Source organism: Globicephala melas, chromosome 11, assembly GCF_963455315.2.
Source record: "Globicephala melas chromosome 11, mGloMel1.2, whole genome shotgun sequence".
NCBI classification, from domain to species: domain Eukaryota; kingdom Metazoa; phylum Chordata; class Mammalia; order Artiodactyla; family Delphinidae; genus Globicephala; species Globicephala melas.
In genome coordinates, this window is record NC_083324.2 from 21295083 (window position 1) to 21320840 (window position 25758).

The 25758-nt window shown below is 37.0% G+C and overlaps 1 protein-coding gene across 3 annotated transcripts in view; it reads left to right on the forward strand.

The window, feature by feature from the left end:
- UBA3 (ubiquitin like modifier activating enzyme 3) overlaps nt 1–24477 on the forward strand; it is a 28549-nt gene extending 4072 nt beyond the window's left edge. The window contains exons 1-18 of one of the 3 annotated variants that reach the window (XM_030867688.3): nt 271–387; nt 574–615; nt 2482–2602; nt 4178–4258; nt 8211–8293; nt 10990–11070; nt 15337–15380; nt 15731–15795; nt 16105–16260; nt 17493–17595; nt 17732–17845; nt 21174–21227; nt 21763–21799; nt 21885–21966; nt 22918–23018; nt 23134–23197; nt 23286–23340; nt 23675–24477. In XM_030867688.3, the coding sequence (XP_030723548.1) occupies nt 368–387; nt 574–615; nt 2482–2602; nt 4178–4258; nt 8211–8293; nt 10990–11070; nt 15337–15380; nt 15731–15795; nt 16105–16260; nt 17493–17595; nt 17732–17845; nt 21174–21227; nt 21763–21799; nt 21885–21966; nt 22918–23018; nt 23134–23197; nt 23286–23340; nt 23675–23763 (1392 nt within the window). In that variant the 5' untranslated portion in view covers nt 271–367 and the 3' untranslated portion in view covers nt 23764–24477. Of the gene's footprint in view, nt 1–270; nt 388–573; nt 616–2481; nt 2603–4177; nt 4259–8210; nt 8294–10989; nt 11071–15336; nt 15381–15730; nt 15796–16104; nt 16261–17492; nt 17596–17731; nt 17846–21173; nt 21228–21762; nt 21800–21884; nt 21967–22917; nt 23019–23133; nt 23198–23285; nt 23341–23674 lie in introns of those variants that run through there. The other 2 variants (XM_060308954.2, XM_030867689.3) reach the window with 2 other exon arrangements.
- The last annotated feature ends 1281 nt before the right edge of the window (nt 24478–25758 follow it).

Below are 25758 nucleotides of genomic sequence, written 5' to 3' on the forward strand. Positions count from 1 at the left end.
TCTATCACCATTTATCTTTAGGTGATGAGATGCTTTGCATATACATAAATTGTATAAACAATGTATTACGTCTGTATTCTCACACAGCATAACATTATACACTAGTTTTCTCCAATTAAGTGTATTTAATCAAGATTTTAATTACAAAGAAGTCTTTGAAGCTACGGGAGCCTGGCACAGGCAGCCCCATTAGCCCCGCCTCCTCCCCGCCTTCCCCGTCCCTCTTTGTCGTCCCCGCCCCTTCTCCGGCCCCGCCCCCGTCTCCGGCCCCCGCCTCCTTTGCCGGTCCCGCCTTCTCCCTCCCGGCCTCGCCCCGCCCCTTCGCTCCTCCCGCCGTGGGGGTTCCTGGGAAGAGGCGGAGAACAATATGGCGGATGGCGAGGAACCGTAAGTACCCGGGTTCTGCAGGCGCCCCGGGCCGGGCTGGGTTGTGAGAGAGCGCGGCGGTGGGCGGTCGTCGCCTCCACCCGGGGTCCCCCCCACCCTCCGCCCCGTCCCCTCGCCCCTCATCCCCTCGCGGCGCCCAGTGTGTAGCGTGATGCTGACCCTTCTTTTATTCTCTCTTTCTTTTAGGGAGAAGAAAAGAAGGAGAATAGAGGAGCTGCTGGCTGAGAAGTTAGTGCTGCCGGGAGGCCGGGGCCCTCTCCGGGGACCCCCGCCTCCCCCCACCCCAGGCCTAGGGGACCAGCCGCAGCGGGCCCGGGGGGCTGGGAGGGGGGCACCCGGAGCGCAGGCTGCGCCGCCTCATCCCCCGAGCCCCGCCCGCAGCCCCAGGGGCCCGGCGGGCCCTCCTGGTCTCTGTCTCGGGCGGGCGCCGGGCCCGAGTAGCGCGCACAGATCCCGCGCTGGCCCGCCGGGGTCTTGACTTAAAGGTCTTGCGGACGGACCCTTGCGACCCCGTCTTCCTCCATCCCAAATTGTCAGAGCAGTGACCTTGTGAGAAGGGAATCTTACTAAAACACATGAAACGGACACTAGGCCGTTTTGGGCCTTTCGTAAACACTGAGACAATAGTATTAATTGCAAACTTTTTATGAGAACTTTATGTCAGGTATTGTACTAAGCACTTCAATCATTTGTGCAAAATCATTGGCTCTTAAAGGAGAGTGTTGACTCCAAAGAGCTTATTTTCTCCGTTAATTACACACCTTATTTCATATCAGATGCTTAGTTTTGTGCAGGTGAGACAGGTTTAAACGAAGTGTTTTCCACCCTGGGCAACACCACATATTTTTTCTTCCTCCTTATGTGGGAGGGGAAGAAAGTACTCTTGCAGTGGGCGTGGTGAGTTAGTATTAATTTCTGGGCCAATTCCCAGTAGCAGGGCCTTAGAGTCTTTAGGTATCTTACTCAGAAAGTTGAATTTCAATTGCAAGAGGACTTGGAACAAGTTTAATTTCACATTTCTTTCCACCTTTCATTTCCTCTCCACTTTAAAATGACAGCCACAATTTGAATATTTACTATATACCAAGTATTGTACTAAGGCGTCTATGTGGATTATCGCTTTATCCTCATTCTGACCTTAAGAAGTAGGTACAAACAAGCTACAGATGAGGTTTATGCCTGTTAAGTAATCTGCTCAAGGTCACAATGCTATTAATTGTGGAACCAAACCCAGCTGTGACATCAAAACCTATGGTCTTTATTGCTAGGCGATACTCGGTCCCTTTTGTAAAAATTGGATATACTAATATGTTTGAAGGTAGAAATTGTGGGATTATAGGAAATTTGAAAAATTAAAAATAATCACAACGAAACATGATCTTGCAATGAGTAGAAAATACATGTATTTTGTTAGAGGAGTCCCTCGTTACTCAATTGTATGTTCTAACAGATTTCTAGATGGTAATGCCCATCTGTGGCATAATTATAACCTAAAACATTCTTTGTGTTTAGTGGCAACAGAAACCACTTCATAGTCCTAAGAGCTTCTTTTTTGAAAATTAGGACCTCTCAGAGAAAAATGTTTTAAAGTTCCTCTCATGAAAAATAATCTTCAAGTCTCACCTTTCAGACTTGGAAAGGACACATGAATTGTGTTAGATGTCAAGCATTAGGATTCTGGAAGTGGAGGGCTTTTATGGATTTTGTTTTTCCTTGTAGGTTATATTTCCTGTTCCAAGTGTGTTCATAGAACAGATTGGGCAGTTTGCAGTGATCTTTAGTAAATTCCAAATGTTTAGAAAGCCCATTTCTCACTGATTGACCAATATCCCAAGTTTGATCTTAGGTTGTTTTAGGAACCCAGAAACATGTCGACTGACTTATTTCCTCAAACATGTGCAGTTCTTACCTTTAAATAAACTGTATAATAGCAAGAAAAGACAGTAAAAGCATAAGCGTAACCACATGGAATATTACCCTTTTTATTTGAGCAGGTCTGGTGTCGTTACCTTTTCATTTGGGGAAACCATAATAGTTGTAGGTGTGGCTTTTTCATACTGATCTTTGCAGCTGAATTTACTGTGTTCTGTGCAGAATGGCTGTTGATGGTGGGTGTGGGGACACTGGAGACTGGGAAGGTCGCTGGAACCATGTAAAGAAGTTCCTCGAGCGATCTGGACCCTTCACACACCCTGATTTCGAACCGAGCACTGAAGTGAGAAACGTTTATTTTTAAATAACTCCTCTAATAGTTTTATGTTTCAAAAGCAATAAAATGCTTCCTTTTTAATTTACTCTTATAATAAAAATACTAATAAAATTGTGTAAGTTATCTTGAAATACTAAATGGAATATTTGCAACTGATTTTATTTGAATGACTAATATTTGAGTTGTTTTCACATTTCTCATGTAACATGTTGAAAATTTTCAAGAGTAAAATGACTTCATAACCTCATTTAAAATTCTAAGTTATACTTCACTTAAAATTCCAGTTTAAAATTAATTTTGAGACACACCTTTTTAGCCCTGCTATGAGAAATTTAATTTTCACAGGAATATAGATGTGCTTGTTTAAATTTTGAAGTTTATTTGAAATGAGCATCTTTGCTTAGAATTGAATATAATTAATTGCATGTTAAAAAGTATAAAAAATATGTGACTTCTGTATAATAGAGGAATAGAATTTGGAACTGGTAGTGTCTGACCTAAAGCAAATGTTAGTTAGAAACAACTTGTTTTTTATTACAAGGTAGGAAATATTCCTTTACAGTAAATTTTACAGTAAAATTTTATGTCCTTTTGTATTGATGAAGAGATGTTTTGAAATAGAAGTATTGTGCTGCTCCTAAAATTAAGGTTCAGACTCTTGGGTTTGACTCGGTGTCTTATCTGAATAACTCTTCTTTCCTTGAATCTTGGACAGAATTGACAGTATTTTCCATTTCTTTGGATAATCCAACATATTTTCTTGTGCTTCTAAAAATTTTTTTTTAGCCTAATAATTTAAGATACTTCTGTTAAGTGGTTGTTTCTGCTGATAGGCAATATTCTGAGAGCTTTGTCTGTTTTTCTTCTGTCATCTCATGTTTTGTAAGTTTAACCCACTGTATTCAAAAGCAGCTATTATTGTTCTTGCCTTTTTTTTTTTTTTTTTTTTTTTGCGGTACGCGGGTCTCTCACTGTTGTGGCCTCTCCTGTTGTGGAGCACAGGCTCTGGACGCGCAGGCTCAGCGGCCATGGCTCACGGGCCCAGCCGCTCTGCGGCATGTGGGATCTTCCCGGACCGGGGCAGAAAACCGTGTCCCCTGCATCTGCAGGCAGACCCTCAACCACTGCGCCACCAGGGAAGCCCTTGCCTTATGTTTTTTAAAGACCTCTAAACACCTTATGCAGTGCTTGATCTTCAGTTCTTACAATTTTTACACTTTTCTATTTGTAAGAAGTCAGTTAAATGAGTTTGATGCTTTCCATCCCTTTCAAAGTTAAAAAAAAAAAGACTACTCTTAACTAGGCTTAGTTTTTCTTGTTAGAAATACCGTTTTAATTTCATACAATAAAAGTCAGTTTAAAAGCATTAAAGTTGGAACTCTGAAATCGTTAGGGTTATAGAATTTCTGGTTCTACCTTGTTCATAAATTTAATATAATTTACTAACTACAGAGGCTGTTCTTTATCGTCAGTTGCATTTTTCATGGAAACCTCAGAAGCTATTTTATGGTTTGTTGCTTTATTGATGCTACTTAAGGTTTTTATCAACTAGATTTTAATACGCCTTTTCGTTCTTTACAGTCTCTCCAGTTTTTGTTAGATACGTGTAAAGTTCTAGTCATTGGAGCTGGCGGCTTAGGATGTGAGCTCCTGAAAAATCTGGTAATACAACTATATAATATGAAGTTTTTTCTTTATGATAATTAAACCTTTTTCCTTTTCTGTCATTTCTTTGTTATGATTGTTAACCGTTTCTCCTGAGCCTTTGTTAGATAAGTTTAGCAGGTCAAATTCCAGATAGTAATTAAAACAATCACGTAACTTAACTTTTTAAGCCCTGAAGTCCTCGGCTATAAAGTTGTTGATAGAAATGCTTACTTCTCTTTTCTTCTCTGCTTTTTATCCAACAAATCTTTGTGCTTCCTCTTGCAGAGAGCTCATTAATTCAGTGAAGTAAATAACAAAACTGGTAACTCATATTTAACATGTAATTTCAAAGAATTTATTATTTCTTTTGTCCCTCAAAATAACCCACTTAGGTGGATAGGACACTGTCTCGTTTTATATAGAGGGGAGACACAGGTTCAGGGATGTTAAATGACAAGTTTTTTCTGGATTATGGTGATGTACCTGGAATCCAATCCAGGCCGTCAGTTCTTAGGTGTTTCACTGAACCATTAGGTCATTACATGATCTAATCATATAGTAACTTTTTTAAGACCATATGGTAGTATACCCATAAAATTTGGGGGAGCTAAGCCTTTTTTTTGGTCAGTCTGTTTTAAATGACTGTTGTCTTAAGAGAGGGTACTATTTAGTGAAGCTGTTTCTGTATACTGGTTGGAAATACATACTTTGTGACTTAATTAGTTTCACTGATTTTTAAAAATTAATTAATTTATTCTTTATTTTTGGCAGCATTGGGTCTCCGTTACTGTGCGCGGGCTTTCTCTAGTTGCGGCGAGCGGGGGCTACTCTTTGTTGCGGTGTGCGGGCTTCTCATAGCAGTGGCTTCTCTTGTTGCAGAGCACAGGCTCTAGGCATGCGGGATTCAGTAGTTTTGGTGCGTGGGCTCAGTAGTTGTGGCTTGCGTGCTCTAGAATGCAGTCTCAGTAGTTGTGGCACACCGGCTTAGTTGCTCTGCGGCATGTGGGGTCTTCCCGGACCAGAGCTTAAACCCCTGTCCCCTGCGTTGGCAGGCGGATTCTTAACCACTGCGTCACCAGGGAAGTTCCATTTCATTGACTTCTGATAACTACAGTAGTAGCTCTTTATAAGACTTTATCAGTTTATTTAGCAAAAATGGATAAGGGAAGAATTGATGTGCAGCTGTTGTATGCCAGCCTTATGGTTAGTATGTGGGAAAGTGGAAATGCTGGAGTAGGCTTCTTGGAAAATGAAGCAGATAACAGCCAGATGAAGGACCTAAAAAGTCAGCCTTGGGAGCAAAGTTTAAATATAAACAGCCACATTAATTTTGCTAGGAAACACTAACATCGCTCCTAGTGAGACTGCAAAAACTTAATACGCTTCATGGTAGTCGGCTATGCTGGGTTCTGTGGGCATTGTAAGCCATCACGATCTGTGTCCTTAATTTGAAATATCATTGGGAAGACAAGTCTCTCACAAAATAAACAGCAGCATGTATGATATACTCTGTGATAGGGTGCCAAAATGACAGTACCGTATCAGACATAAATACCCTTGCAGCATGAGAACCAAAGGATTTATGGAGGATGGGCAGTGGTTTTGTATGCACAAATTGTATGCACAAATCCCCTAAATAGTTAACTTTTTCCAAAGCTGTTATTTGCAAATGTGATAGATACCAATTTTAAATGTAAAGTAATTGGAGATTAGATCTGAGGAGTAGTCATCCAGCAACTTTAGGAGTTGCCTTGTTATTTACTGCATTGTAATAACCTCTTACTCCAAAAAAGAAGAAAACTAAGCGTTTTCGGTTTTACCACTTGTTACTTTGCTTGTTTCACACATAAGTACAAAAGAGATATACATACATGTTTTTTCAATTGATTGTAAGCCCCCAAAGGCTCATTCTAAAAAAAAGGGTATAACATTAATATTATTGATTGAGCAAATATTTATTCAGCCTCTTTCTCTGTATACCAGGTACTGTTTTAGATGCTAAAGTTACAGCATCAAACAAGACAGGTGTTTGTATTTGTGGGGCTTATGTTTTAATGGAAGGGAAAAGACAAGTAAACTATGTAGTATGTCGGATGGTAATAAATGCTATGGAGAAAGGAAGGATGGAAGATATCAATATATAGCCTGGCGGGAAGGGAAAGTGTTCACAAAAAGGTGCTACTTGAGCAAAAAGGTGAGCAAGAACATTCTAGGCAGAGGGAATATCAGGTGCAAAAGCTGTGAAGTGGGAGCATAACTGTTTATGTTCCAGGAGGGCAAGGAGGTCATTATAGCTAAAGCAGAAGTGAGGAAGGAGGGGCATTTTCTAGGAGGATATCAGAGATAATGGGAGGGGCTTGGAGTATCCCAAAAGGCTTGAGGTGCTGCTGTAAGAAGTTTGCCTTTTACTCTGAGTCAGGAAGTCATTGGAGAGATTTAAGCAGATGAGTTGACTCGATCTGGCTTTAACTTGGCTCACTGTGGCTGATGTGTTGAGAACAGAGAAGGAAGCTGAGAGGCTGGTTAGAAGGTGCAGTCATCTAGGCAAGAGGTGAGAGTGACTTGGAACAGGATGGTAGTACTGCAGGTGGTGAGAGGTGGTCGGGTTATGGATATGTTTTGAAGATGGAGTCAGCAGGATTTGCTGATGGATTGGTGTGGGACATAAGAGAAGGACAGGAGTCAAGGATGACATGATAAGGTTTTTGCCCTGAGCAACTGGAAAGATGGAGTTGGCATTCACTGAAGTGAGGGGGGCTGGGCAAAAAACAGATTTGCTGATTCTGGTGAGCAAGAATGATTGGCTTTGGTTCTGGAAACTGTAAAGTTTGAGATACCTGTTAGATGATGCTTTATGTTATGAGATTGTCTGAAATCACCAGAGCTAATAAGCGCAAGGGCACTCCAAATTCTGGCCAGTAAATTAGGAGTAAAATTCATGAGTGTGGTGAATGGGAAACCAATTTTTAAAAAGTGTTCATATTCTCATGAGTGGGGTGACCAGGTGAAGAACATGTTTTCAGGAGGGGAATTGATCCACACCCTGGCAAACACTTGAGATGGGTCATGTCAGAGAGACTGAGAGCTGGTCGTTGGAGGTGGCAACGTGGAGGTCACTGATGACCTGACAAGTGTGGTTTTCGGTGGAGTGATGGGAGTGAAAGCTTGTTTACAGCAAGTGCAAGAGTGGACTTTGAGAAAGAAAGTACGGACAACTCTTTTGAGAGTTTCTTGCTATAAAGAGGGGCAGAAAAATGGGGAAATTATTGCCAAGTGATTCAATTTGATTACATAAGTAAACTGACCAAGACCAGAAAAGCATAATTGATTATTGAGATCTATTTTTTTTAATCTTTTGCTTCTGCTGGTAAATTTGAACAGTGGTTGTACTGTTAAAATATGTGGCATTATCACTGAAACACAAGAGTTCGTTGCTTTTCTCTAGCTGTTTGATTGCTTGCTCTTGACTCTACTTTTAAGATATTTCTTTTACATGTGCAGTGTATATACATATGTGTGTGTGTTTATAATATAATCTTATAGTCCTGAATGGCGGCATGCTTATGTAAACTAAGATAAAGCTTGTAGGAATTACTTTTAACAATATTCTGAAAAAGAATAGCAAATACAATTAAGTAGTAAGACTAGTAAAATTAAAATATCTAGCAGCAGCAACAGCAGGAAAGCAACAAACTTTACAGACGTGTTTATGGGATTATGAAACAACTATAGAAATTTTGAGTTATTCTGTTTTGGATATGGACTGTTTAAAACTGAGTAGTTATACTTTTTTGACCTTTTACAAGAACCCTGAATTTTATATATCTTGTAAGACTCTTTAACCGTTGAAAACGATTGTGCAGAATTTATTATTGAGAATTTGTAGATTTAAGACCATTGAAAAGAAATTTTAAAATTTCAGATGTGAGGAAACTTCTGCTTAATTGGATTTTTTTTATTCCCACAGGCCTTGTCTGGTTTTAGACAGATTCATGTTATAGACATGGACACTATAGATGTTTCCAATCTAAATAGGCAATTTTTATTTAGGTAAGTTTTAATATCTTATTTTAAAATTGTGATAATCATTTGAACTTGAGTACACTGCAGTTTAATAATTTTAAAAACCACTGAGAGGATAACACTAATTTTATTAAGAAAATAACTACTCTCCCATCTTAGGTAAAATTTTGCAGCAAAATTTTGGGCATTCTGGTGAAAGAAGTTTTGTAAGCAAATATATGTTTTTGTTGTTTTTTAGGAAATCTACAAAAGGTGTATGTGATTTTGGGGTGATTGTGCCCTGAAGACAATGAGTGCAGCTCTTTTCTTTCTGTTGATTTCATAAGAGAACCATAACTATGTATTAGGCCCTCGTGAGATATAGTGGTGGGGACTTACGAGCCAAGATTTGAGTGGTGACTCTGGGGCAATGAAGTTGTGACAGAGTTTGAACTTTTTATAGAAGGTGAAAGAAAATGGTGAGTTAAGGAGAGGAAACCCAGGAGCAAGTGAAATGGAACAAAGAGGGATAATTACCTTAGGCATACATGACATAGAGAAGGTAATCTAAGAGCAGCTTGTTTGAAGTGACTTTAAAAACTGGAAGTAGGCCTTATATGCAGATATGAGGAAAAGTTCATTAATAAATTTTAGTATGTAGCATTTAGAGGCTTGAATGACTTAGATAAATGTATCTATTTGTTAATCAAAGAATTATAGATACAGAGAGATAAGGACTTTTTTCTCTCTCTCTGATGCTTATAGAGTACTGACAGAAAGCACTCAAATAGTTCTAGGTATGCAGGATGAGGTTAGGTTAGCAGAAAAGATAAAATTAAGTTTGTGGAAAATCTTAAAGAGATTGAAGGGTGGGTTAAACTAAGTCAGGTTAATAAAGTATTGTAATTGTGTGAACCCTACATTTAACTTTTAAGGTTTTCATTTGTTTATTTTTTTAAACCTCGAAATTTCTCTTCTCTTGATAGAAAAAGTTTGTGGGCCCTTTCCAGTCTGACAAATTTTTAGTGTATGACTGCTCTAAAAAAGACACCACTGATTGGGAGATTGGGATTGACATATATACACTAATATGTATAAAATGGATACCTAATAAGAACCTGCTGTATAAAAAAATAAATAAAATTCAAAAGAAAAAGGAAAAAAAAAGGCACTACCAAATTGATTGGTTATTGATAATAGGCCATGCCCTTTAATTTTGGGCTGAAATAATAATTGAAGATCATAATGACAGTTAACATTTGTGGAGTGCTTAGGATATATTAAGTACTTTCTAAGCTCTTTATCTATAGTACCTCTTTTAATCTCAGAGCAAACCCCAGGGTAGGTACTTGTTTTCCAGGTTAGGTAATTAGGCCACAGTGTCCTGCAAGGATGATGTATATAAAAGGCCATTTTGCTCAAAGTGCAGTTTTTAGGTGGAGCAATCTAATCCCCTAATTCTGGAATGATAAAGTTGCAGCTCCCACAGAAACCATCTAGGAGTTCTTTTATTTGGGATCTATTATGAAAGCACATACAATGCACAACCTAAAAGATTCTTGAAACTCTATTTTATCATCTTTACATACCTAAACAGCTCTGTCCAGAGTAGTTGAATGCAGTACTGAAATCAAGGTGCTTGACTTATGCTAGAGCCTCTTCTATTGCAAGTTAGGACAAAGTCAGAATAAAACTCTCATCAGAAAAAAAAAAAACTCTTATCAGAAGTTTTGAGTCAAAAAAGCATACTGCTGTATTAGGAGAAAATTGACCTGGTAAAGCATTTTTTTTTTAATTCCAATTTTAAATAAAATATGATTTTATTAGGCACATTGATTTTTTAACATTCATTTATTTTTAAAGTGTTTATTCTGTGCTTAGTAGGAAGGAGTACAAAGAGGTAAGAATATGGTAACTTTCTTCCAGTTGTTCATAGTCTAGTATGATAGACCTATGTATATAACCAAAAATACGTTGTGAAAAAGTAGTAATGAAGAACTTGTTATGTATACATGAGGGAGTGATTTGTTTCTGTGAGGAGAATGTGGAAATATTAGGAAAGAAAATACCATTTGTACTGAGGTTAGAAGAGAGAATTCCTGTCCTTTCCTGTCTGTAGCTATGGTTATTATCTAGGAGTGACCTTTTGAGGTCTTTTAAGTTTTACCTTCTTGAAAATATTGGTAACGTTTGCAATTTTAGATAATGCCTTTCGAATTATTCCTTCAAAAACATGGTTATGGCTTCTTATGGGGCACAAAAGTTACTACTTAATCAGCACACATGGGAAGATAAGTGAACGTTCTTGCATCCCTAGGACCTCTCGAATTTATTTCAGCCAAGACCTGCATAGTAACACCTTGAAGTTCTGGGGTTTTGGGCAAATACTTGGAAATCTCTGGATCTGGGATAATTTTTTGCATTGGGAAACACAACAGTGAGAAGTGGCTAGGAAACATGCTGTTATTATGCTTTACCTTAAAAAAAAAAAGCACTGTTTATATTTTTACTTAAATACTTAATTAGACTTGTCAATACTTGTAAATACTTAATTTGGAATATCAACAAGGGTTGACATTTAGTGTTGAATGACTAATTTTTCATCAGAAATACTTAGGTAAAAATATTCCTCTAAATAGCCTCCAAATAAACTCACCGTGGATATTTTTATGTGTGAAAGTAGATTATATAGATAATCTAGATTTATATCGTGAATTATAATTTAAATATAATTTTTCCTGTAGGCCTAAAGATGTTGGAAGACCTAAGGCTGAAGTTGCTGCAGAATTTCTAAATGACAGAGTTCCTAATTGCAATGTAGTTCCGTATCCTTTTGACAAATAAATTACTTAATACGTAACTTTTTGAAGCTTTTTATTATTATTATTATCATTATACAGGAGATGTTTAACATAGAGAATATAGATAAGCAAAAGGAAAATAAGCAGCAGCAGTAAGCTTATTACTGTGATACCTGCTGGTAACACTTAGTTTAATGTCCTACCAATCTTTTCTTTTTAAGGTTATATAAATTTTATAAATGTAGCCAGTGCCATCATTTATTTTGCCTTATTGCCCTTAATTTCAGTTTCAGTTGCATATCTCCTCTACTAGACTCTGAGTTCGTAGGTTGGATCCCATTAATCTTTTTTTTAAATAACTATTTATTTGATTTTATTATTTATTTTTGGCCGCATTGGGTCTTCGTTGCTGCGAGTGGGCTTTCTCTAGTTGTGAGCGGGGGGCCACTCCTCGCCGTGGTGCGCTGGCTTCTCATTGCGGTGGCCTCTCCCATTGCAGAGCACGGGCTCTAGGCTCATGGGCTTCAGTAGTTGTGGCTCACGCGCTGTAGAGCAAGGCTCGGCGGTTGTGGCACATGGGCCCAGCTGCTCTGCAGCACGTGGGATCTTCCCGGACCAGGGCTCGAACCTGTGTCCCCTGCATCAGCAGGCGGATTCTTAACCACTGCATCACCAGGGAAGCCCCCCATTAATCTTCGTGTCGCCTTACCATAGCAGGCAAAGTAAAGAGTCAGTATATTATTAGTTAAATGGAAGGTGTGTCAGAGTAAATATATTTTTATAAGAAATATATTTTAAAAAAGGACTGTTCACACTTTGTTGATTCCCATACCTTTAGATCCAGGGAACTTTTAGTATTTTTTTAATTATTATTTTAATTATTTTTTTTTTTGCGGTACGCGGGCCCCTCACAGTTGTGGCCTCTCCCGTCGCGGAGCACAGGCTCCGGACGCGCAGGCTCAGCGGCCATGGCTTACGGGCCCAGCAGCTCCGCGGCATGTGGGATCTTCCCGGAGCGGGGCATGAACCCGTGTTCCCTGCATCGGCCTGCGGACTCTCAACCACTGCGCCACCAGGGAAGCCCGGAACTTTTAGTATTTTATAGAAATTTAGGAAATGGGATTTGTTATGTTGGAAATACCACAGGATACAAAAATCAACATACAAAAATCAATTGTATTTCTCTGTACTAGCAGTGAACACATGGAAAGTGAAATTTAAAATACAGTGCCATCTACAACCACTCAAAAAAAGGAGAAATACTTAGGTGTAAACTTAACAAAATAAGTATGGGTCTTGTATGCTGAATACTGCAAAATGCTAATGAAAGAAATCAAAGGAGATCTAAATAATGGAAAGATACTCTGTGTTCAGGAATTGGATGCTTCAGCATACTAAAGATGTCACTTCTCCCCAGATTTGTATACAAGTTTAACATAATTTCTATCAAAATTCCTGCAATTTTTTTTGTTTCTCCAGATGGAATTATTCTAAAATTCATAGAGAAGGGCTAAGGAACACCTAAGATAATACTGAGAAAGAATAAAGTCGGAGGAATCACTAGCCAATTTCAAGAGTTATTATATAACTACAATAATCAAGAGTGTGTAGTATTGCCAGAGAGATTGGCACAGATCAACGGAACAGAATAGAGAAACCAGAAATAGCCATGTGCTAATATGGCCGATTTATACTCCACAAAGGTGCAAAAACAATTCACTGGAGGAAGGATAATCTCTTCGCTAAATTCTGGTGGCAAAAAAATGAATCTCAAACATCAAAATTACAAAAATAAACTCAAAATGGATCATAGATTTAAGTATAAAATGTAAAACTGCAGAACTTTGGAAGATAATGTAGGAGAAAAATCTTTGGGACGTAGGGCTTGATGAAGAGTCCTTAGACCACATTAAAACATGTTCCATAAAAGAAAAAAAGTGGTAAATTGAACGTCATCAAAATTAAGAACTTTTACTCTGTGAAGGATCTTGTTAAGAGGATGAACAGATAAACTACACACTGGGAAATACTTAGGAAGTAGTTATCTGACGAAGGACTCATCAAGAATATATAAAGAACTTTCATAACTCAAAAGTAAAAAATAAACAGTGCAAATAGAAAATGGACAAAAAATATGAAGAGATATTTTGCTAAAAAAGATAACAAAAAGCACATGAAATATGTTCAGTATCACTGGCTATAAGAAATCCAAATTATGATCACAATGAGATATTACTACACACCTATTAGGGTAGCTGAAATGAAAAATAATAATAAATGCTGGCAAAGATACAGAAAAACTGGATTACTTGTACATTGCAGGTGGGAAATATAAAATGGTATAGCCGTCTGGAAAATAGTTTGGCTATTTCTTAAAAATTTGAATATGTACTTTACATACGACTCAACACTTTCATTCCTGGGCATTTACCCTAGAGAAATGAGTACACTATGTCTACATAAAAACTTGTTCTCAGATGTTCATAGCAGCTATATTTGCAGTAGCCAAAAACTGGTAACAACCCAAACATCTGTCAGTAGGTGAATTGTTAAACTGTGGTACAGTTAATACCGTATATACAATACACAATTATTGTACTCAGTACAATAATACTGAGCAGTAAAAGAACTAACTAATGAAATACAACTTGGTTGGATATCAAGAGCATTATGCTGAATGAAAAATGCCAATCTTAAAACACCATATATTGTGTGTTTGCATTTTTATAGCCTTCTTCAAATGACAAAATTATGGAGATGGAGAACAAATTAGTGATTGCCAAGGATTAGGCGTGGTGGAAGGGATAGGTGTGACTATAAAGGGGTAGCAGGATGGAGATATTTTTGGTGATGGTATAGTTGTTTATCTTAATTGTGGTGGCTACACATATCTACATGTGTTTAAATGACAACTTTACACACACGTTGTACCTGTGTTACATTTGTGGTTTTGATATTGTACTATAGTTATATACGATGTAACTGTTGGGGGAAACCAGGTGAAAGAAATATGGGACACCTGTGTACTATCTTTGCAAAAATAAAAAGTTTAAAACACAAATTCAGGTCCATATAGGGAGAAAGAGGGGGGTAAAAAAAGTGTGCACACTCTTTGTCTACCCCCATTATTAAGATCTGGGAAACTTTGGGTATTTTGTAGAAATCCAGGAGGTGGGATTTCTTGGTCTGGCTCCTGCGTCTCCAATTTTTGTTCTTCCAGTGTTTGCTCTGGTTCTCTTTTGACCTTTTCTAGCTGTTCTAGCTGCAGCTTATGCCTCTTGTTTGCCTGGCATTCAAAAGGAATAGAGGTCTGAGTGGGTGAAGGCTAGAATTGAATGTATTTTTTATAACTTTATTTGTAGGCCAGAATAAAAAAATCTAGGGCAAACATATGTATTGTTCCTCTTTTCTCCATTTTGCTTTCTAAAATATGTAATGCATGATTTGTTTTAGGGGAGTGTAATTTATATGTTACTAAACAAATTTGCTTCATTTGAAAAATTAAAAATTTTTTTTTAGCATATATATGCTGTTCAGATGTTAACTACTGTGATTCACACCCACAGCCAATTTTGAATGGGGTTCCCTTGGCACCCTCCAGGCTGGGGAAGCCTGCAGATATGGTGTGGGTTGGGTAAAAAGAGAGTCTTGGAAAACTGAGTTAAATGAGGAAGAAAATTCATCTCTCCCCCTCTCCAAGGGAAAAAAAACCAATAACAAATCATTAGCACCTGAAAAAGCTATTGGAAACATGTTTTCTAAAAATTAGCTTTGCAGTAACTTTTTTTTTAATTGACCATATCTGACATACAACACTGTATAAACTTAAGGTGTACAATGTGTTAATTTGTGCAGTAAATTAACTTCTAAAATCCCCTTTCTAAATGGGAACTATAATGTGCCTGTTCCCTTCACTAAACAAATGTTTATTGCCTCTCTGCTTGGTGCTGGTGGTTGAAGGTACACATTCTGTTTTCCCAGGGCTTATGGTTTTATATAAGAACTGAAGCAGAGCAGAAAGTGTAACAGAGACACAGTTATAATGATATGGAGGTTTGGAGATGAGAGAAACTACTCTATGTGGTTACGGCAGAGTAGTGTTTAGAAAAAAGGTTTTTCATGGGGTGGGATTGTGTTCATTTTGTCAGATTCCTTGAATTCCCCTGCTTTGAACACTGATGACTTATGTCTTGTTTTAAATATACATTTATAATTTGATCCTTATGGAATTGTTGAATTCATTTTGCAAGTTAAAAATTTAGCAGCTTAAGTTCCTTTACTTATGTTCAGACATTTCAACAAGATTCAGGATTTTAACGACACTTTCTATCGACGTAAGTTTTCCACTTGAAATTAAATTCTCACTAAATTCTTATTATTTTTTAGTTGCTGTCTGTTTGAAGATTGCTAGCTATTTGAAGCCTGTTTCTTTATTTGCTTTCATTTCTTGGTGTTGGCTTTTCAGGAATTGTTGACTGAAAAGAGAATGGCACTGTTTTAATTCTTAGTTGGCACCATTAGGTGCATTTTTATCTGCTCTCTTGAGTAAGGATTACTCAAGGAGTAGAAGCTGTGTGTGTTTGTTTTATAATGAAAAATGGTTTTTTGTTTGTTTCTTAGAAATTGTGACTTATTTCGTGCAGCAGCATTTTAAAAAACTTAACTTGCATTTTTTTTCTCGTAGAATTTCATATAATTGTATGTGGACTGGATTCTGTCATAGCCAGAAGATGGATAAATGGCATGCTGGTAAAGACTTAGTGTTTTTACAGTTCTCTGAAGTTCTTCCTGCTGCTCTTAACGTACTAAAAATGAGACTTTTGTGTCATATTTTTGAAAAATCAGAGTTTATTCAATTTTCAGTAATAGGTGTAGTTCACTGTTTATTGCCAGTCATTAATTTTCAGGTGAGGATGTAAATTGCTACTAATGTAATCCCTTGGTTTGTTATATTATTACTCAATAATGTGATTGATTTACAGAATTACTAGATAGCATTTCCCTTTTTTTGAATTCTTATCCCCCTCTCCTTATAAGCCCTTCAAATAATTTTCCTAGATATCTCTTCTAAATTATGAAGATGGTGTATTAGATCCAAGCTCCATTGTCCCTTTGATAGATGGGGGGACAGAAGGTTTTAAAGGAAATGCCCGGGTGATTCTGCCTGGAATGACTGCTTGTGTTGAATGCACACTGGAACTGTACCCACCACAGGTAATCACAAAAGCACCCACATCTGTTTTATAGTATCTTGGGGTAGAATAAGGATTGAATTATTAAGACTAGTCAATATTTAGGATTCTTTAAAAAATTTATTTATTTTTAGCTGCATTTGGTCTTTGTTGCTGCGTGTGGGCTTTCTCTAGTTGTCCTGAGTGGGGGCTACACTCTTCGTGCGGTGCACGGACTTCTCAGTGTGGTGGCTTCTCTTGTTGAGGAGCACGGGCTCTAGGTGCGCAGGCTTCAGTAGTTGTGGCACGTGGGCTCAGTAGTTGTGGCTCGTGGGCTCTAGAGCACAGGCTCAGTAGTTGCGGCGCACGGGCTTAGTTGCTCTGCGGCACTTGGGATCTTCCCAGACCAGGGCTCGAACCCGTGTCCTCTGCATTGGAAGGTGGATTCTTAACCACTGTGCCACCAGGGAAGCCCTAAGATTTTTAATTAGGGGTCCACGGTGCCACCAGGGAAGCCCTAGGATTTTTAATTAGGGATAACCATATTTTAAAAATCATGCTAAGAAGAAAGATGATAAAATATGAAATTTTGCTCTGAGGAAAGATATAATATAGACTGAATATCATCATTTTGATACTGTTCTCATAACTCATTTGTATTATTTTTTTATTTGGAGAGTAGAGATCAAGAGATCAATTACAAAGTTATATGTTGGGATAGAGCTGTAATCTATTTTCTTTGGTCTTTGCCTGTATTGTTTCAGGGAGATAAAGATACCAGGGATAAGAATGATATTTCTAAAGATGGGGCTCTTTAATTTACATACCCACTTTAAAAGGCATTTAGAATTTTGATTTATAAATATAAATAACTTTATTAGTATCTACTTGGAATTGATTTAACTGTGAATTTATTTTTATTTTGGCTAATTTTATATCTTCAGATATGAGTATTAGGTAAACATAATAGAGTACTCATATTTGAGAATTTATTCAGCCCTTCCTTCCCATGTTCTAACAAAGCTTAAATTTATATACTTTGTAAATATAGGGCAAACCTATTTTTTTAGGCAGATCAACTTAAGTGAAGTGACTCAGATCCTCTGTGTTAGTTTCAGAAGCATTCTTAATGATATAAAATGTTTTCTTTCTGTAAGGCTAGGATGGCTAGGATGAATTATAAGAAAGTGTTACAAACTAGATCATAACTAGAAGTTACATTTTAAAGTAATTTCTTGTTTAAAATCCACTAAAAAAGGCAAACTGTGGTTTTAGGTTAATTTTCCTATGTGCACCATTGCATCGATGCCCAGGCTACCAGAACACTGTATTGAATATGTAAGGATATTGCAGTGGCCTAAGGAGCAGCCTTTTGGAGGTAATAAACCTAATTTCATAATCTAGAATTACATAAAATGTTTGTCTATATTATTTATTTGGATAATTATATTAAAAATAAGTTGATTTATGTTTACATGTTTCTGTCTTCCCTTCCTTTTTTTCTCCTCTGACAGAAGGGGTTCCATTAGATGGCGATGATCCTGATCATATTCAGTGGATTTTCCAAAAATCCCTGGAGAGAGCATCACAATATAACATTAGGGGTATTACGTATAGACTCACTCAAGGTAAGTTAGTGAATGGTCGTATATTATGATCTTAGGATGATCCCTTTTTCAGGAGGTGGGATGCCTTGGGGGAAATAATTGATGTGATTTCAGATAGTACTATCCATTTGGGATTCAGTAAAGGTGCCCCAAATTTGGTAGGAGGGAACTGAGTTTACTAGAATCCATACTACTTCTTAACTGGAAGGAATTTAATAAAATTATTGAATCTTATTTACTTAGGGTTGGAAGAGGCCCTAAGTCGTCCAGGTCGAGCCATTTATTCACTTCATCTTTTGCTGAAGAGCAATTTATCCCTTCCTGGGGCAGTCTATTTCACATTTGGACAGTGTTGTTAAGACAATTCTTCTGTACATTGAGCAGAAATCTCCATCTCTAGTGTGGTCTGAGTATTGTCCCAGGGTATGCCACATATACATTTAATTCTCTTTTAAGTAATAGCCCTTAACGTATTGAACCCTCCAAATCATTATCACTCCCATCAACCTTCCTAGTTCCTTTAACCCTTTGACAAGTTTCATGACTCAAGTTCCCATCATGTTTTTTTCTAACCATATTTTAGTCATCCATACTTCTCTTAACTATCCAGGTGAGAATGCAGTGCTCTAGGATGGGTCGTATGATAAACTTCTGATCATTGATGCAATCTTAGAGGAGAGCAGACTTTTTTAGTTTTTGTTGTTGTTTACATTGATGCGCTACTTTTGATTCTTTCAGGTTACTGCCTGTTAAAAGCTGGAAGTTTTCTCCACATATACAATTGCTAAGCCACATCTCCCTATTACAGATTTGGCAGTTATGGGGGGTGGTAGTTTTTTCTTTTATACTCAAGTATAGGTCCTTATAAGTTTATTCTTAAATTCAACTGGCTTTTCTCTCTTTATATATGTATATTCTTTTATGCCTTCCAACTTGTGTATTTTTAGCTTCATATCACTTGTTGTTTTGATAATCATATCCTTTATCTCTTTTCCAAATAATTAATTAAAAATTTTAACAAGACTAAACTAGCTGAGAACAGACATCTGAATCATACTTCTGGTCAGGCCCTTTTAGATTTATCTCCTTCTGTTGATCATAGCTTCTTGAGTACCTCACGTTTCTTTGTCTTGTTCACAAGGATGTCATGAAAGGCCTTTCCAGATGCTCTCCAGAAGCCTATCCTCCACATTTCCTTGGGTTGCAAAGCTAGTCACAGTAACTAAGTCCTGTGACTTGTCTCAATGAACAATTATAATGCTCAGTTTTAGTGATCACTGTTTCCTAATGTAGATACTCTCAGTTCACCCTTCCTAGAATTTTGTCCAAGATCATCAAGTTCACCAGAAAGAGCTTTGTGTTGGTGAAAATATGCCATTTCTCTCCTGTGATTATTTCCTTATGTTTACTAATGTTCTGGTTTGTCATTTGAAAATTCCATTCTTATACACTCCTTGTTGCTCTTATACACTCCTTGTTCCCCTCCTCTGACCTGCTTTGATCCCAAGCCTGATCCCACCTTAGAGCTTTAATACTCCTGATCCTAACACCTGGAATGCTCTTCCTTGGATTCCCCTTAGGGTTGGCTGCTTATCCCTCAGGTATGAGCTGCACCATTTCCTGATCATTCAACTGAAAATGACTTGTAAGCCATTCGCTATTTTACCTTTTCATAATTGCTCAGAACTAATGGTAGCCTTGTTTTTCTATGCGAAGAATATTTCATACTTAACACTCTAATACATCCCTGTTCTGGGGGCCTTTGCCCTTGGTGTTTACTCTACAGAGTTGCTCTTTCCCCAGGTCATTGCATGGCTGGGTCTTTCTCATGGTTTAGATTTCAGCCCACATTATCACCTCCCCAAGGAGGTCTTCCCTGACCATCCAGTCTAATGGACTCCTCCATCACTGTAAGAGCAGATAATTTTTTTTTTACTGCTCCTCTGTTCAACACCTAGAACAGTGTCTGGCATATAGTGTACATTTATTTGCTAATGGTTTGAATTAAAAAATGAATTCTCTTTGTCCTGATCAGGAACTATATAAACTCATTTCAATATGTAGTCTCAATTATCCTTCCATACCTTTTAGCAAGGCTTGGCGTGTACTTCTCAGCCTGAGGATGGAGGGCCTTGACAGGGAGTACAGAAGCCAAATTGGAAGTGAAGTCCAGATTTTTTGAAAAGGGGTGGGGGACAGGGGCGTATCTTTATCATTTTCACATTGCTTTTATTGGACAGCGTCTCTTCAACTCCTCCCTGTTTGTGACTACCTGTTCCTCCTTCTAGTATGTCCTGCTCTATGTGTTTCACTGGAGAGCTTCCAGTAATCATGAGGTTAGCTCCTCCCTATTTCTTCTTTCAGAATTAACTTTTTAAAACAGCTTTCCAAACTTAACTGCCTTCCTTTCGCGCCTTCTTAGATATTTCCCTTTTTTTGAAGTTTTTAAAACCTGCCTACACCTGAAGTCTTGGGAACACATCTTTCAGGGCTGTCTCACACTCTAAGATAATATGGCTACTTTTCTCTGAATTTTTGCTTTTCTAAAATGAACAGTACAAATATAGTTACAGAATGTTTATTTTATACTTAAAAAAATGGTTTAAGGTGGGGCTTTGTTCATTCCTAATTTGTGGATACTGATATGAAAAAAGTGGGGTAGAAATAGAGAACTACGTTTAATATTTTGTGTAGTCCATGTTGTAGAGTGAAACAAAATGATTAGGCACAGTTTTTGTTTGTTTTAAATTTTTGTGAATAGAACAGCTAAAACTATTAGATGAGGAAAAATTAGGTAACTGTTATTCTCCTACTTTATTTTACTCAAAGCTTACTGAGTATAGTATAGTATATTGTATCGGTTAAAGTTATGCACTTTAGGGCAGAGCTGGGTTCATATACCACCCCTATCACTTATGAGGTGTATAGCTGTGGATGTTGTTAATTTCTCTCAACCTCATTTTCCTTATTTTAAAAATCAGAGTGATAAGACTAACATGATGTTATGAAAATTCCGTAATATTTTATTTAATCTTCATACTGCTCCTGGAACAAAATAAACACTCTAATTTTTAGCAGTTATTAATATATTGTTGTCTCATCTTTATATGAAACAGTGTGAAGAATTTACTATTCTTTCCTCCTGTAACTTGCTTAAGATTCTGAACGTGACAGAAAATAATGTGAATGTGAAAGAAGGTTGTTTCATTGTTAAGCTTAAGTCTATTTTCTGACCTGAAAGCCCGAAAAATCAAGTTATGGAAAATGATATTAAATCATTATATTGTCTAATTTAAGATACCTACTTTTTAAAAGAAATGACCACATTTTAATCAGTATATTTTTTCAGGGGTAGTAAAACGAATCATTCCTGCAGTAGCTTCCACAAATGCAGTCATTGCAGGTGAGGAAAAATGGCCACTACTTAATTTTGTTTTCTTTCCTTCAGGTTTTGATTCAATACCTAAATTGATATTTCTTCAGCTACTTGATCTCAGAAAACTGGTGTTCTGGGAATTTGATTATCTTCTTGGGTGGATGGTGGTATAATCAAGCTGCCCCCAAAACCACAAAACAAGCTATTGGACCCTTTATATATTTTTCTTACATTATATCATAGATAAAGTGCTCTGTAATAAGGGGACATTTTAGTGCCATTTCTTTGTAATCAGTGTAACAGGCTGCACAGTAATCTGAAGAAGAGGGAGAAAAACATGAGGTGGTACTCTATCATTTGGAGTATATAAAACAAATATAAAATGTTACTTTCTCAGTTTTTACAAATAGGAGTGTTTATGTATGTATTTTTCTATCTACTTACTTTGTAATCAATAACCTTGTAAATTTGTACTGATTTATAACTGACTTTTTAAAAACTTCTAATTTTAAATGTCTAATTTTCATTGAGTTAAAGCACCTTTATTTTCTCTCCACTGTAGCTGTGTGTGCCACTGAGGTTTTTAAAATAGCCACAAGGTAATGGATTTCATTTTTAATATATTTGTAAATCTGTGTTTTGATCTGGCTCAATTACATAAGAATGAACATTTTTTCATTACAGTGCATATATTCCCCTTAATAATTACTTGGTATTCAATGATGTAGATGGACTGTACACGTACACATTTGAAGCAGAGAGAAAGGTTAGTAATAGTATACTAATGAAAACTTTTTTTTTTTTTTTTTTTTTGCGCGATACGCGGGCCTCTCACTGTTGTGGCCTCTCCTGTTGCGGAGCACAGGCTCCGGACGTGCAGGCTCAGTGGCCATGGCTCACGGGCATAGCCGCTTCACGGCATGTGGGATCTTCCCGGACTGGGGCACAAACCCGTGTCCCCTGCATCGGCAGGCGGACTCTCAACCACTGCGCCGCCAGGGAAGCCCGTGAAAACTTTTTTGATCATGCATATTTTTATTTTTATTTATTTATTTATTATTTTAAAAAATTTATTTATCTTTGGCTGTGTTGGGTCTCCACTGCTGTGCGCGGGCCTTCTCTAGTTGCCACAAGCGGGAGGTACTCTTCGTTGCGGTGTGTGGGCCTCTCATTGCGCTGGCTTCTCTTGTTGCAGAGCACAGGTTCTAGGCACGTGGGCTTCAGTAGTTGTGGCGCGTGGGCTCAGTAGTTGTGGCTCACGGGCTCTAGAGCGCACGCTCAGTAGTTGTGGCGCACGGGCTTAGTTGCTCCGCTCCGTGACATGTGAGACTTCCCGGACGAGGGCTCAAAACCATGTCCCCTGCATTGGCAGGCGGGTTCTTAACCACTGTGCCACCAGGGAAGTCCCTGATTTTTAAATATTAATTACTGGCTGGAAATGTGAATGAAATTGCCCACACCCTTTCTAAGTATTTTCTAACTTCCAGAACCCTACTTACTGATATATCTTTTGTAATACTGTATCCTGAGATAAATACTGTATAGCAAAATAATTTAGGAAAAATGGCCCTTTAGGAAAAGCAGGTTTTAAAACATAAAAATTTGTTCATAGGGAATATGCATGATTATTAAAACAACTTGATTTTCGTTTCCTCATTATAAAGAGACTGTTATTGGTACATGTGCCACTGTGATTTGTGTGTTATTTTATATCTAGGAAAACTGCCCAGCTTGTAGCCAGCTTCCTCAAAACATTCAGTTTTCTCCATCAGCTAAACTGCAGGAGGTTTTGGATTATCTAACCAATAGTGCTTCTCTGTAAGTGTTCAAGACTTTTGTTATGTTGTAGAAGAATTTTTGTGACTTTAAAGCTTTAAAAACTAGGATTGTTTTTTAAAAAGTGATCTTTGACTTTGTTTTCCTTATGATTTAGGCAGATGAAATCTCCAGCTATCACAGCCACATTAGAGGGAAAAAATAGAACACTTTACTTACAGGTGAGCAGTGTTCAGTTTTTATTTTTTTCCACAAAATTATATTAAAAGTTTAATTTCACTTAATGTGCTTTACATTATTGTTTTCTAGTCAGTAACCTCTATTGAAGAACGAACAAGGCCAAATCTCTCCAAGACATTGAAAGGTATTTTAAATGAGTATATTTACTAATACTAATCAATTTCTTCTTTTTCTTTTCCAGTAAAAGTAATAAATGCCTCTTCTAGATTTACTTTTAATGCTTTTAAATGGTGCTACCATCCTACTTATATCGTTAGCAACATTAATAGAGTTTATTGCTCTTTTAGTAGAATATTAAAAAATCTCTAGGAAATCACATATAATACTACCTTGATTAAATAAAGAGAACTGGATTTTGATCTTTATCTAGCCCAGGATTCTTTATAGTTTGTATATGTGTGTATTACCTATTTTGTTGAGTTTTTTTGCTTCGGTTAATTGTATATTTTTTCTTTTAGAATTGGGACTCGTTGATGGGCAAGAACTGGCAGTTGCTGATGTCACTACACCACAGACTGTACTGTTCAAACTTCATTTTACTTCTTAAGGAAAGGAAATCTGCACATAATAGAAAACTCATGAAAATATTATACTTCTTGGATGCTAAGAAATTTAATAGATGTCATTTTTAGCATTAGTGTTGCTGGAATTTGATTTTTTTTTTTTATAATGAGCCACTGTTTTTTAACTTTGTAACTTTCCCTTGAAGACAGAATTTCGGGGTTGGTGCTTGTCAGCATTTTCATTAGTAATATGGAAAATGGTGCCTGGAGAGAGAGACTATGAGCAAATGTATTGCTTCTTTTAGAGGAGGAGGCAAACGCCCTCTTGTATATGAATTTTGTTATGGTCAAAGAATGCATTCTTCAGTTTTCATTTGAGCACCCACATATACAAAATATGTCCCTTTTAAAAAATAAGAAAATTAAGTTTTAAATAACATTAAATACTACAGCCTGACGTCTAGAGCATATTGAACATAGCCTACTTCTTGCTTGATCTTATATTCACTTAATTGTGGCTGTCCAAATGAATACTATTGCAAAAGTTATCTTGTCCGTAATAATTTGTAAATGGTGTTATAGCTGAATACCTGTGCATGGAAATGGGAAGTATTTTCGTGTGTTTACTTGCAGTGCCATAGAGGCCAGTATGCCCAACATTAAAGCCAAGACATGGATGTTAAAAGAGTTTAATGTTTAAACAGTTATCACTGATGCTTTCACACTATTTATTAATAAAATCATATATTGTCTATTTTTCTCACTGAAATTTTTTAAAGTATATTAAGGATAGTAAGTAGTTCTGTAGTAAGGTAGAAATAATTTTTAAATATGTAGCAGATTTACTAATAGGAAAATTTTATGGTACTTGAATTAATATTTTAGCCACAATAAGTATCTACTGATTTAATTTTCTCTAACATAATAAGGTAATGAAATGGAATGACTCTATTTTTATATTAACGCCTCTTAAAATGCTTTTTTCCCCCTCCTAAAGGACTAAGGCTTAAAACAAAATTAAGCATAAATACTGAAAATGAGTTTTAGTATCTTAGTGTGGGAACATGTCGTACATGTTCTCTGTTTTTGACTTGGATGGCAGTTTTCTATTTAAAAGCTTTATGATTACATGTCAGTGGGTTAAATTTTCATTTATTTTTATTTCTAGCTCTATATTGACAAATAATTTTTCATTATAAAATCATATGGCATAAATGTATATGCTTTCCTTAAAAGTTACAGATTCAGTTTACAGGTGCTATATACAGGTGCTACAATAATTCTCAAAGTAGCCTTGTGAGAAGGTGATAATATCTTCATCTGAGAGCTGAATAGTTTTAGAAAGTTTAGGTCATTTACCTCAAGCTGTCCAATTAGAAGTCTTGGAACAGGGAGGGATTCCAAGCCTAACCTGACCTCCTCTTCAGGCTACTCAGCTAAGCTGTTTGAAATTACCTGAGTTACTTAGTACTACTGTGTACATTATTAAATTGTAAACGTTTCAATATGCAAATTTTTGCAGAAGTTAGATAAAATCATCAGTAGATCATAACTTCTCAAGGGCAGAGTTTAAATCTGACTAAAAATAATTCCTTTATGGCATGGTTCCTTGCAGTGTGGTAAAATACTTAAGTGTAGGGGAAACAGGTGAGGTAAATAACCACATTATGAAGAGTGTATTTAGAATAGTGGGATCTGTGACATATTGAAGTGAAAATTATTAGTCAAAAGTGGCAACTGCTGCAGCTGACTGTTGCATGTTGGTGTACATATTTTTCAAAATCAGCTGGATGTCTGGATTTTTCTGTGAAATCTAGCTTTTAAATGTTGGTAGAATTTTAATATTATGGGGGCCAAACCGAACAGCTGCTGACTAGATTAGGAAGGCCACCAATTTGATTTGTTTGAAGAGCACATGCAAAAAAGTTGTATTTTAAATAATATGCACAGTACATATTAAGAGTAATAGTTTTAATGCTTCCCAGGTTTGTTTTGACTGAGGCCAACAGTGGACCTGTATCTTAAAGGGGAGATTGTGC